This window comes from Lichenostomus cassidix, chromosome 2, assembly GCF_008360975.1.
Source record: "Lichenostomus cassidix isolate B80296 chromosome 2, HeHo_3.0, whole genome shotgun sequence".
NCBI classification, from domain to species: domain Eukaryota; kingdom Metazoa; phylum Chordata; class Aves; order Passeriformes; family Meliphagidae; genus Lichenostomus; species Lichenostomus cassidix.
In genome coordinates this window covers 101205984-101219896 of record NC_139482.1, presented here as the reverse complement: position 1 = coordinate 101219896, position 13913 = coordinate 101205984, and the positions used below count along the sequence as shown (strand labels likewise).

At 36.6% G+C, this 13913-nt stretch overlaps 1 protein-coding gene across 9 annotated transcripts in view; it reads left to right on the top strand.

Moving 5' to 3' along the window:
• The window catches only part of PTPRM (protein tyrosine phosphatase receptor type M), a 445877-nt gene that overhangs the window by 155025 nt on the left and 276939 nt on the right, over nucleotides 1-13913 (top strand). For all 9 annotated transcript variants that reach the window (XM_085052574.1, XM_085052569.1, XM_085052577.1 and 6 more), the window contains exon 6: nucleotides 12728-12902. In XM_085052574.1, coding sequence (XP_084908700.1) covers nucleotides 12728-12902 — 175 coding nt within the window. The remainder of the gene's footprint in view (nucleotides 1-12727; nucleotides 12903-13913) is intronic.

Genomic DNA, 13913 nt, shown 5'->3' with positions numbered 1-13913 from the left:
CTAATGTGTTTGGATTTGACAATTTCGGAATGCTGTGAGATAATTTGCTCCCAAATGATTTCCAGTACCTGTCATTTTTTTTCAGATTTACATTGTTAGTCTGAAGTACAGGTAAATTGCCAGGATAAAATCACAAACCCACTGAATGCAGTGACATTTCTGCAGCTTCCAATAGTGGTAGGATTTCACTACTGTACTTCTGTCCCTTTTATTTAGTACCTCTCTTCTTCTGTGCAGCAGACTTCCAGTTCAGAGGTATACATTTATCTGGTGAAAAAATACTTTGCTTTTTGCCATCCATTAAACTGTGAGGGATATATGTTCTTTAAAACAAATGAATAGTTTTAAGTTGGTTGGTTATTTTAGTCTCCATGTGTTTCCTGAGTACTTGTTGGAAACAGCATAGATCTTCTTAGTTTAATAGTGCCCAGGCCTTGAAGCAATCCTAAGTGAAATCCATAAATCATACTTTATTTCCCGCACTTTTTTTTCTCTTTTCAAGTCTTTCCCACTTTTATTCCCCATGGAACATGAAGTCTGTTAATTTATGGAGTATTGTAGAACTTTTTGCAATTGAAAGGGCCTTGAGGGAATCACAATTCATATGTTAGCTGCCCAAATTAGACCACTGAGGCATGAAATTTGTTTCATGATGCTGTGATCAGTATTTACTCTTTCGGGAAAGGGAAGACAAAAAGCTGTTTACCTACTGCATAGTGCAGAAAAACATTTTTCCTCATTCCACTAGGCAGCCATACTCCCTAGTTCATGGGCTATGATCACAAGCTTGTCAGGTAATCTGACAACAGATTGTGGGTCTTTTCAGTTTAACCGTTTCAGGTTAAATTCAAATGAAAGGACTCAAGAATACAACACAGTATCATCCAAGCTTGGTTTTGTTCCTGTAATTGTAGTGAGTGTCTGGTTAATAAGGTGATTGGTTAGACTGTGTGTCTTTGAATTCACATCTCCACTATCTTATGTTCTAAACGTAAGCATACCTGAAAAATAAATCTGAATGTCTATAATTAACAGATGTGTCTAATCTACTTACATTTTCTTTTTCACATCTGTGTACAACACAGGTATGGGATGACTCTTTGTCTCCTATTGAATGGTTGAGCAAAAATACCATTCTTGTGCTCCCTCCTGTGCTCCCACTGTTGGAAAGACATTAACAGGTGGAACACAGAACAGTTAATGGTCAAATGAAAGCAGCTGAGACAATGTCCTCTGAAAAGCCTGTTAGTATTCAGTAAATGGGCACAGAGAACACCAATCTGTATTATAGAAGAGAGAGAGTAGAATTCCTTTTTGGAAGTAACCTGCTTTTGGTGCAATGTATTGGCTGCAAAAAATTGGCTCAGTTTTCCTTAGTTTCTCAGGCCTGCCTCCATCTCTTCATTTTCCCATCCTCATCTGCTGCTTCTCCTAATTTGCAGTGGGTTCCTTCAGTTACCTCTGTGTGCTGCTTGTTCTTAGAATGATCTACAGTATGATTTCCAGGAAATTGCTGTCAAGTGGTACCAAGATACAATGAAATTCCATTTTAATATCAAACCCCATCTTTTGATACTGCAATTGCATTTTTCAGACATGTGCTTTGGCTCAATATGAGTAGCCTTTTTTGAGAGATGCCTCCAGCAGTGGAAAGCTATAGCTGATGAAAAAGAGAGGTCATCACTTCACTGAAGTAATTTACTTTTCCTGGTTTTCTTACAAAACATGGTTGAAATGTAAATAGTTACTTTAAAATGTAATTCTCAAACACACAACTTTTATTGCAGACATAGAGAACTAAAAGTAGAAATTTGTTGAAGGGGAGCAGGTAACAATAGGATCTCAAGGATATATCTGACAGCTGTAGGAAGCAGCATCATCAGATTTGCCAGTAGCAAGAGACTGATGGACAATTTCTGATGGAAGGGGAGAGGGTGAAATCTTTCACACCTTGGTTTGGTTTATGCATGCAGAAGGTGTATTACTTCATTTGCAACCAAGAAACTAAGAACAGTATCACTTTAATGGCCAATCTCTCCTCTACCTTATGTAAATAGTTTATTTCCTGAATTTGGCTTTTCTTCTGGTCTTTCCTGAAAGCTGTCTTTCACCTTCTTCTGTGTATTTTTTTTTGTATCTTCAGTAATCTTTTGCTGAAGGTGTGAAGACTAAGAAAGGTTTTATTCATCTATATACAAAACTACCTGTATGCATAATTTATTATTTTTTCAAAGGAAGATATATGGTCCTGTGTCAGAGGGAGTTCTGGAAAGCAAATTGTTTTCCTCAGGAATACACACATACTCAAATGAGAGGTATCAAAAACATCCTTGTAAGAATGTAGAACCAGTGAAATGACTCTTGGCAGATGATGAAAATAAAATTGATTTATAGGATATACAAAACACTTGGGGTGTGTGTGCATGGGCTTGTTTATGTAAATCACATACAATATCTCAGAAGGTGAGCAAAGTCCTGGACTTTCATTAAAATTTTTTGTTGTGCTGTAAGCTCTCTGAGACTTTCACATAATTATAATTTTCATGGCCAAGTTTTGAAGCACTTCAGGGAAATAATGTTTTAGCCATTTTTTGGTACTAAGATAACTTTAACTGTTGAAATTAAACCATAAACATATTTAAGCACTTGGTGACACAGACAGGTGGAACTATTAATGTAAATTGTATGGTGAGATAGGCCTAAAGATGTTCTTTTGAACATTATAGTATTTGGTGTTTGATGTGTAGGTGAGTTTGTGTACTGCAGGAATGCACAAGATCATTTTTCTGCCTGATCATAAATAGCTCGGTCTTTCAAGACTGGTCAAACCATCTTGTGCACTGCAAATTGTCTTGAGTCCATTGCCCTGAGAAGAGCTGTAATGACATCAGTCATCTAAAGATTTTGCCAAGATTGCATGCATCCTGAAGCATGTGCATCCTGATGTGGTTTTTTGTAGATAACCTGAGGTGATTTTACTTTTAGAAGTATAATTAATGTACTGTAGGAAGGGACACAATACTTTACTGCATAGATGAAAGTTAAACTTCTTTTTTTCCTAAATTCTGGTGAATATTTAATATTATTCCCAGATTTTAGAATGTTATTTTCTTTTTGTCCCCCTCTCCACTCCAGCAGATATTTAGTACTTCCCTGGCAGTATCTATTCTGTATTTTCTATTAATTGCCATTAATCAGTTTTAGTTGTTTTTCAGTAATTGCACAGTAATCTTACTATATGGCAGAAAATCTTCTATGAAGAACAGAGTATAGGAGGCTTGTGATATGTATCATGCTGGTGTTAGCCAATGTCTAAGGAGCTGTGATCTTTGGTGAAACCTTTTCCTTCATTCCCTGCCTTCCATATGAATCATCTGATGCCTATTGTAGACTTTTTTACATGGGCTTACTGGTTTTATTCTTGTGTGAATATAGATTGCATTAATGTTTCTCTGATGCTAAGATTTCTCTTATGATATCTTCAATTACTAGTGATACCAGACACTAGGGGAAAATAATTTATTGTGGACTGTTAATGATAAATCCCAGTGAACATATGAAAGCATGTATGTAAGAGCATACTAAAATAATTCAGGTAGGGGTAGATGGAAGAGTAAAGGTCACTTCTATCCTCATGTACCAACTCCATCATTCCTAAATGGTGTGGAAGTAAATGTTATCCAGAATAGTTGAATTCTGGTGAAAATACCTGACTGAAGCAGCTGTGAAGTTTTATGTTATGACATTACTGAATCCCCTAACATCAGAAACTCTTCAGGTCAATAAGCGCAACAGACTACGTTGGTAGTGTTGCCAAAAAGGAAACTTTAGTGGATGTAAGCAGATTTGATTATTTTATTACAAAATGCAAAACCCTAAGCAATCCTTGATGCAGTAGGTAAAAATTAGGGTAGATAGAGGGAAGACTTACTTATCTCTGTAGTGGTGCTGGTCATCCATCAGGTTGCAAGGAGTGATAATGGGTGGTGTCCTCCAAAGGCCTTCCTCCATCACCTGTCTAGCAAAGGTGGAGTCTGCTCTGCCACGAGTGCTTGTGACACTGAAACATACCTTTGGTATTCAACTAGTATACCCAACTGTTCCTGCTTATGAAGGCAATGTGAGGGTCTAAAAACTTTTAATAGAGACATTAAAGTTTTTGTCTTGAAAAAGCCTTTTTATCACAAAAATAGTGCTCCTCATCTGCTGTCTCTTTGGTAATCTCCTGTGTCTAAGAGAGATTTGAGAGAAAAAGTAAATCTAAAATATTCTTGAACTGCAGAAGTTTTGCTTTTAGAGGTACATTGTAACCTCTGTTAAATCCACTGGGACCATTGGTAGGGACAACAGGCAAAACCTTAAGAGACCTGGGGAAAGCTTAGCGAAGTTTTGGTCGCAAGTAACGTGAACAGTTAGTGGATTTAGATCTTTCACATGTGCTGAAATTGCATGTTATATGCATTAAAAGAGTGTCAGAAGTACAATGCAAGAGAGCTGCTACTGTTTTTATATTACAAGGATGATATAAAACTTGAACTCTGGACAAAATACTTGTGGTAACAGGCAGTAGTTCTTGTTTCTTCTTCCTTTTCTCCCTCTTTTAGATCTGTATCTCAGGTATTCAGAAGCTACCAAATATTAATGAATTGACTGCATAGATTGATTTACAGCAAATTTGCTTATCTGCAGACAATGATGGACATAAATCAGAGGGGATACACATAAACCTAATCCTTCCTCTATCCCCATATATATTCTCATTTGATGAAGTGACTCATAAGAAAAGTTGTTCTGGGATTACCTTTATCAATCACACCTTTTTGAAATTCTTGTCTGATTTTAAAAATGAAGCAACTCAAGAAGTGTTTACTTTTCAAGAAACTGTTTGATGTGTTAGTCTTCCAGTTATTCTGGAGTGCTAAGGGATAAGATGGTGATCAGCAGACCTAAGATAATGAAACAATTGACTGGTGCCACAGGGGGCTGGTTAAATTCAGCTTTCCTTTCAAGAACACAGGATGTTGGCCTGCCTGAAGACCCTGAAAACTGCCTTTTATGAAGCACTGTTCAGCAGCAGTAGAAACACTTAAGGACATATAAGAATTAGGGAACTGGTGAAATAAATTTAATAAGGCTTCTGTGCTATTTGGACCTTTGGGAGGAAGAAGCAATGACCTTTACTATGAGCACTGTTGATAAAATATATAAAATGTACAAACTTACAGCTGGAAGGTGTCTTGTTCAAATTGGAGTTGAGGAGAGGTTTTTTGGGTTTTTTTTTTTTTTTTTTTTTTTTTAAGAGTAAGGGCTGTTGAAGGTGTTTTGAGGCAAGGAGAACCAAAGTACAGTTTAAATTAAATCCAAAGAGAAGATGATGGGAAGGAAACAGACCACTGGGAAAGGTGAATGTTGGGGGTGGGAGCTGTTAAATGGTGACTTAATTACTGTGACTGGCTCAGTAATTAAAGCTGAAACATCTCCAGCCAAACCATTCTACATTGGCTTCCCTCTTACATGAACCAACTTGTGCCCTCCTGACTAAATTGTACAGCTGTGGTTGTCTTTATTCCCAAATTGCACCATCAGTATTGAGGGGTTTATTACAGCTTTCTTTTCTGTCTCTCTTCTCACCATTCATTCCTCCCATTTGAAAGAATCTTTTCAGGAGGCAGTAGCTGAGCCCTTAAGAAGGCATGGTTTCTCATAATCAAATCTGTGTGTTTCTCTCTTGGCTGCTTCTTCCTTACCTGCTTTGTTGGACTCAGTATTGCTTTGGCTTTACCTGATATTCTGGTAGTTTTAAACTTTGGAATACACTTCAGGCTGTCCCCCAGAACCTGCAGGTTGGAGTTTCTTCTCCCCATGCTGCCTTTCTTCCCAAGACTAGCACTTTCGCAGTGAAGGGAAGGTGGGACATGAGTGCACTGGATTTTAAGTCTCCTGTTACATAGTTGCATAGAAAAGGCAGACAAATACCTGCATTACTATGCTTTGTATCATGTGTACCAATGAAAATTAAGCTAATGAACTCTGTTTAACATTTTCTCCTCATCACTTTGTTCCTTCCTAGCCCCTCCATAAGCCTGGCATCTGCAGAATGCCAAGCCACAGAGTATTTAAAATCCTATGTATGTTCTCTTCAGTTTTTAACAAGGTGTTCATCCTAACTTTTGGAACTTTAAACACAAATAGAAGGATGATGAGAAGTACTAAGTGTTGCATGCTTCAAAGAATTAAAATACAGTATTAGAGAAAGTGACTTTATAAGTAGGGCTGCAAGTTCAACAAAATGTTTAGTAGATACGTGGATCAATGCCATAATTTCTATCTGAAGTATTAAATAGTACTTCGTTTTCTCCAGATGTTTCTGAGGCTGTAGTTCCCTACAACTAATTTTGTATTCTATTGTGTGCTATTCAAAACGAATGGAAAGAAGGTACGGAATTTTACATGTTTTGTGAGCACTGACAGATTGTTAGAGGATATTAACTCTTCTTGGGTGCTCTGGAATTTAATGTAAAAATAAAAAAATCAGTTGAACAGGGGTTTTGGTTTTGGTTTGATTTTTTTTCCTTTTAAAAGCTCTATGTAATGATTACAGATTTTCTCCTGTCAGAATGATACAAAACAATTTCCGTATATGAGTACAGTGTAACTGCTTTGGTTAAATTACACTGAGTTTAATGACACCAGAAAATGCATTGGCTTTGTTTACTTCCTGTGTGTATAACTGTGTCTTCAAATAGATGTCAGTGCTTAATATTTGATAATGTGACTACTTAATGTGTAATTTTAATAATATTTTACAGTATTACCTGACAGCTCCAGCCAATATTTAGCTTTAGTCATAATAAACAGGGATTTCTGGAGAGCTATGTGATTTGAAGAAAAGGCTCAGTTATCAAACATTTAAATACTGAAAGGATAAACCTTTTGTGAAAGGTAAAATAATAATAGCTTGCTTGAATGCCCATTAGTTACACATGCAGAGTGCAATTCTGTGTCATAACAGAATAATTCCAGTAGGACAATAATAATATTTTTCCAGCATGGCCTTATTACCTGAATGAAATATAGTTGTTAACTTACCCAGATGGAATAAGTGCAGGATGATGACAGGATGTGTGATGGCTCTAATCTAGACTGACAAATGGTTGTGTTGGTTATGAACGCAATTGTAGAAATTCAGAGGTAGAGAAAACCATCTTAGTTACGGGAATTATATGAACTCTGCAAAGCAGTTTTCCTGAGGTATTAATTACTATTTGATTTAGATTTTATAAATATTTTAAACAAAAATTGCTTCTGGCCTTTCTGGTGTAATTTGAGTTCCCACTGGTATAACTCTAATCACAATTTTATAAATGTGCATATTTGAAAGTGGGATAATGCAAACCCTTCCTTTTATTAAATGTATGAAAAGCTGCCTAATCTACCTGTATGGATGGAGGGTGACTGATACTTCCTTTTTTCTCATAAAATTGTTGATACATGCCTTGAGAGTGGTTATTGCTGTGGTGGTGCTGCAGTAACATCCCAGAAGTTCAATGCCTTTGAATTGCTGCTGCGTTTTTGGTAAAAGCGTTTCTGAAAGGTTTAATATATAGATTGTGGCTGCTAAATTGCTGTTCATTTAAAAGACTTAGAGTCAGTTCATTGCATAAAAGAGCCAGTAAGTGTAATTTAAATAACTATCAAACTATTTCTTTCCATTCTAACTTGTCTAAAATGGAAAAATAATGTGCATTTTAAAGTGCTTTAAGCTGTCTGTGTATGCATTTAATATGCTGGTAGTCAGAATATGGATTTTTCAAGCTGTGTGTATCCTGAAGTTAAATTAAGCTCACTTTTTTATATCCCTACATATTAAATAACTTGTTGTTTAATAGAAGATTTACAGGTGACTTACCCTTTGCATATTTTCATTAGTTGGCTTAAGTAGCATTTTTATGTATTTGTACTTGGTTCTTTTAAGAGCTTTCTCTGATCATTTGAAAATGCACAGGTTCCACAGAAGCCAATGGAATTTGTTAGTTTCATTTTTGGATCTCAGTATTTATTCTGTGGTCACAGTTCTTGTGCTCTAAGGAGGTTAGATGGCTGTGCCCTGGGGATGTGGCCTTTGTAGTACAAGCAGGTCTAACATTAAATGATTAAGGCAGCTTCCTCTTTTCAAAGAATGAAGTGTCCTGTTCACACAGTTCTCCAAGTCCCAGAGGCAGGAAGAGTTAACAGGCTTAATCAGCAGTAAAGCCTCAGACCTTTGTGTAGCAAATCAGAGCTGAAGTAAAGAAAGTTGAAAGAACCATATTTATTTTTTGTCTTGTATTTAAACAAATAAAAAGCCCCACCCAGGAAACAGGATGCTATAAATTTGCTCCAACAACCTGTTCTAATAGGCCTTAATACCAATACCATAATGTTGTGTTGTAAATTGTGAATTTTATCTGCCTTTTTGGAATAGGTTTGTAAATTATGGACTTGTCTTTTTTTTATTTTGTTTATTTTTCAATAAGATACGATGTATTTGGAAAGACTCAAGCTTTAATGTAAAAAGTGGGAGTTTGCATGAGCTGCTGGTAAATTTCAGAATCTCAAAAAACCTGAGATTAAAGTTTTAATGACTATAGCTAGTAAAACAGTATATCATAAGCAAACTCTTATTTGTAGGAGTTCAGATTGTTGCATTAGTGAGTGATTATTTTTCTGAATCCTGCTAAAAATAATTCTTTATAAACAAATTGTAGTGGGATGTGCTAATATGTTAAATAAACAAATGTTCATTTGATATGCCATTTTTAGCCATTCTAAATGGAACAGCTATTGGCAGTCAGCATTGAGAGCTTGTAATTTATTATACAGTGAGCTTAAATGAGCTTGTTAAGTACTAGAAAAAAAGTATTATTATATATTCTCCTCCAAATTTCAAATAACCAATAAGTTAACTAACCCGTAAAAGTAACCACTGTGCCTGGGTACCTTATTGAAGTTACTGCAGTAAGGCGGGGAGAGCAAAATGTGAATCACAAATAAAGGCAGTGAGGCTGGACTTGTGGGTACAGTGGAAACAGAAACAATTCTGTATTCATCTGTCAAATTGTACATAGCATTTTTTCAGAATTAAGATAGTGTTCTGTCGTTTGTCTGTTGCTGAAATAACAGTTTGGGAGAAGTTGTAGGTGTGGATTTTTTTAAAAAATTTTTCTGTGCAGCCTTTTTAACTGTCTTCTGCAATGCGTGTAAATCGAACTTTTCTTATACTTGAATTCATTACCTTCATTACTGTTCCTTTATGCTTAGGCTTAAATCAATTAGGCAGCTCTCCTACTCATTTGCTGTCATCCCAAAAGAGAGGGAAGACTTGCTCTCTGGGGCTCTATTTTTTCTTGTGGAATGTAAAGCAATTATGTGTCTTAGTCCTTGTCTGTTCCAGACACTGTATTTTCTTTGAAAATATTTTTCCCCAAAGAGATTAAAGAAAAAAATAGGGCGTTTTTCTTCTCCTTTGAGTTCTAGTATAAAATGTCATGCTAGTGATTTCTGTGGGACTACTTGAGTTCTACCATATAATTAGACACTCTACACTTTGCCTCCATGAGTTTGTAATGTTCAAGAGAAGTCAGTCAAGATAATCGTTATTGATAATAATCTCCTGTATATTTTACAGCTTCATTATAGTAATAATAATAACAGCTTCTTATTCCAGAGCTCTTTCCTGAATTTTGAAGGCACCATTTAATAACCTTTTCTCACCTGGATTTTGGTAGAGGACAAAAATGTTCAAATCTTCTGTGGAGCCAAGTTGAGTTACATTTAAGGCTCCTGTAGCTGTTTCATGTGAGCAAAATTATGTGTGCCTCTGAAATGTGCTTTGGCTTCTTTTTTTCACGTAAAATTATTGGTATGTTAGTGGATATCATGTGTCACAAAGTCATGTAAGTCGATTATTTGATCAAATTTAGGTTTCCTGTTGTAGAACAGCAGTTAAAACATTCAAAATCAGGCAAGATTAGTGTATTTGAGAATCAGCAGAAGGTGAAAAAGATTATGGGACCCAAGTGAAATAGTAATTCATTCTAACTGCTGCAGTGCATTGATTAGTTCCAATTTACATTCTAAATATTCATGAAAAAGTTGGGAAATATGTCCTATGGGGCTGGGTATTGGAGCAGTTCTCTTCAAGGATTGCTGGCAGTTCATATGAACATCCAGACTGTGAAGTTCAGGATTTCTACCAGGCCACCTGAAGGTCTGAGGGGACAGCGTGGTAGGAGACAGTTCTCTGTGTGGGGCCAGCAGGGGGACTGTGTATGCATCATAGCTTTCCATGATTCCCCTCTCTTCATGAAATGCAAATTAAGGCAGAAATTGCAGTCTCATGGCATTGCCTAGTCCTTTCCCTTCACCTCTTTCTCCCTTTAGCAGCATCCTGTAGCTTTTGCTGGGTGGGGACAGCAAGAAATTCTTTATAAAATATTTACAGAGTTCTTCAGTTGTATTGTAACTCATAAGAGTCATGGTAAATTCTGGATGCAGGTGCCCCACGTGGAAAGGTGGGTGTACTGTGCAGGCTGGAGTGCAGAGGAGTTTGTTCAAACTCTAAATGAGCTGAGCTAGTTCAGGTACTAGAATTAATCTGTGTGTGGCAGTATGTTTTTCCCCAGAGAATAACTTACCCTGTTTCTTGGCAGGATAAAATAGCCTGCATAAGGCTTCGTGATGAAAAATGGGAAAACTAATGTGGTTTGGGTGTAAAGTAGCCACGAGATTTGGGTATGTACAGGATCTTTCAAGAGTCTGAAAGCTGCAGTAACATACTTTAAAACTGGCTTATGGTTTGTGATTGATCAGCAATTCTGATAATTAGGAATAATAAGTTATTGTCTTAGGTAAGAAATAGTGTTGCTTTTAAGAAATATTCATTCTCCAAAATCCTAATTAACCCACTGCTAACTTCCTACTGTCTGGAGCCATTCTTGCTAGAAGGATATTACAGTGGCAAAACCAGTAAAAATAGTAGTTTTGAAATAGTAGTTTGAAATGTTTCTTTCCAAGTTTAGCTTTTGGTAGCTGCCGTGCCATGTCACAAAAGCTGGATTATCCACAGCTCAAATTTTGAGGAATCTTAAGGAGCTGTCAGTTATGTGAAGTAATTCTCAAGTAATAATTTACAGCTGAGTAATTTTTAAGGCATGATAGCACGTTCTTCTTTGGACATCTTACAAACTTTTTTTTTTCTTTTACATAAGCTTTACATCAACTACATTTTCTTTTGAAGAGGAAATAACTCTACCTTACCGTGCATGAGAATCAGTATTTATTGTTAATTGCATTGCTTCTTTGGCGTTAACAGCATGATTAACTTTGACTTGGTTTTGTCATTTATGGATGAGTTTAATTTTGTGTGACTGTTGTTTAAAACTCTTTTGTTATAACTGGTATTTCAAGGATACTTCCAATTTAGAGGCAAATAAGATCCTAATAAAATGAGATCAGTATTTTCTACATGTCTTAAATTTTGCTGGACAAACTACTGACGGTAGAGCAGAAGAACAGATATCACCGTCTATCTTGTTGGTTTTTAGAAGGTGGAGGATCCTTGACCTGCTTGAAGGTCCTCAAGTCAGAGAAACCCACTAAACATACCTGGTATAATTACACAGCATGAGAATGTGCATGTGCCTTCCTGGAGAAGGTAGTTTCTGTGAGGTGCTAATTGGGATTTTCCACTTTCTGTTCATGTTTCGATAGTGGCTGCAGTCTTCAGATTGTTGAAATACATATTGTTGTATGAAAAGTGCATCTTTCTTGTTTGCTTAAGTTAATATTAACAGTATTTTTTGGTGGTTGGTTTGATTTTTTATTTTCATGCAGCATTTATAATTTGATCGTTGTACATTTTCTGTGGGTTTTTGAGTGTTCATAGTGCACATAGCCTATTTCATGGTCAGGTGGAGCATGAGTTCTGATGAGGGTCTTAGAGCCAAGCCTCTCTGCCATTATCTTTGCCAAAGGACATGGCAAGTTGTCATCTCTTCCCTCTTCTATCTTCTCCCCTCCCTTTTTCACCCCTTGTACTCATCAGCTGTTACAGGGCCCATTTTCTTTTACCATGCATGTAATACGTTGAATTGACAGCAAGACACTGTGCTGAAATAGAAACTGCCCAGTTTCCAGTGTCATGCTGAGGAAGTGAGAGGTGGAGACAGCTTCAGGTCACTTGCCTGGTAAATCTGTGCCTGGTCTCTTCTACCTGAGCTGGTGATAACCCCTTGTGAGGGTGCTGCATTGAGAAACATCAGCTGATGTCTGTATGCAGCTGGCATATGTGCAAAATACATGTGCCAAGTAGCAGGTGCAGGGAGGGAAGAGAGCACAGACTGAGTATGCTGGGTTACATGTTGTTTTTTTTTAAAAGAAATGCATTTAAATATTAGTGTAAAACAAGCTAGGCAAGTAAATGTTACCCAGCTCTTAAATCTTCCTATTAGTTAATCTATAAAGAGCTGAAAGCAGTTGTTACAGATTAATGGTTGCCCACTCACAATAAATGGTTTAACTCTCATGGAAAGGCAGTAAAGTCTCTCTCTCATGTGTAAAAGTAACATACAGACTTCTGCTTTTATCTTTCCTCTCCTCCTGGGGAACCTGAGAGAAGTAAAATTGCTTGTCAGTATTTTTTTTTAATATGACTAATAATATTCTTTATTTTTGTTTCTTTGCCTAGGGTATTTATGTAAGGGATGCACCTCTGAAGGACATAAAAGTGTTCAATGCCCGACGATTTGTAGCTCTTTTCAGCGTTGTAAATGCCACAAAGCGGGACGCTGGCAACTATCGCTGCATGATCCGGACAGAAGGAGGAGTTGGTGTATCCAACTATGCAGAGCTGATAGTCAAAGGTACTTCATGATACAAATCAGTATTTGCATGCTCAGTGTGTGGAATCAGGGCTTGCAGTTGCTAATGCAGTAAGAATGTCACCCATAGCCTGTTAAACTTGATAGGAGGTTCAGTAAATAGATTTTGCTTATTTAAATCTTAAGAGTCTATCCAGCTGTAACAAGGGAGTGACAGAAGAAACCAGGGCTAATTAACCAGGTACTTGCTGATTGCTGTTTTAAATGTTTCCCCAAAATGCACTGTTTAGACCAATATGTTTTTACAGGCTTTTATTTAAAGTATGAACATAATAATGGCTACTTGCCTCATTTGTGGAGATTGTATTCTAAAAATATACTTACTACAAAATATGCAAGATTTACATTAAAATGAGCACATAAAATTCACATGTTGCAGTATATGGAGAGGTGTTTTTAAAAGCTTTGGGAAGCACTTATATGCAAATAGATTGGGGAATGATCCATCACCAGCCAAAGAAGATGCAAGAAAGCCATAATGAAGAATAAACCATTTTCCAAAAGCAAGAATATGGTTTTAGTGAATGTGTTATAAAGAAAATAGAGAGAAACAAGACAAGCGAAGAATGTTGCAAATAACTGCTGTATGAAGATAACAAGACAAAACAAATTGTAGCATGAAAACTTAGATGAGCTATTTGAATGGACAGATGAAAAAAGAAACAAATAGAGTGGGTGAGATGAGAATATAATTACAAGGCATGGTGGAAAAAATGAGGTTATTTCAGTCCAAGCATGAAAAGAAAATAAAGGATGTGCCCAAGAATAGATATGTATGAAAGTCGGCAAAGAAGGGAAGTGTGGACTATAACCCCAGTAGAAATGATGAAGCATCTTTCAGACTTAGCACCAGGTGAAAATAAAGAGGAATGAACACAGCCTGAAGGAGGCAGAGGGAGGAGTTAGTGCATCAGTGACAAGAGGTACAGAAAGCCAAAGAAGTTCATTTTTTCTCAGTCTCTTTGATTCAGGGTGTTTAAATTTATTAGTGCT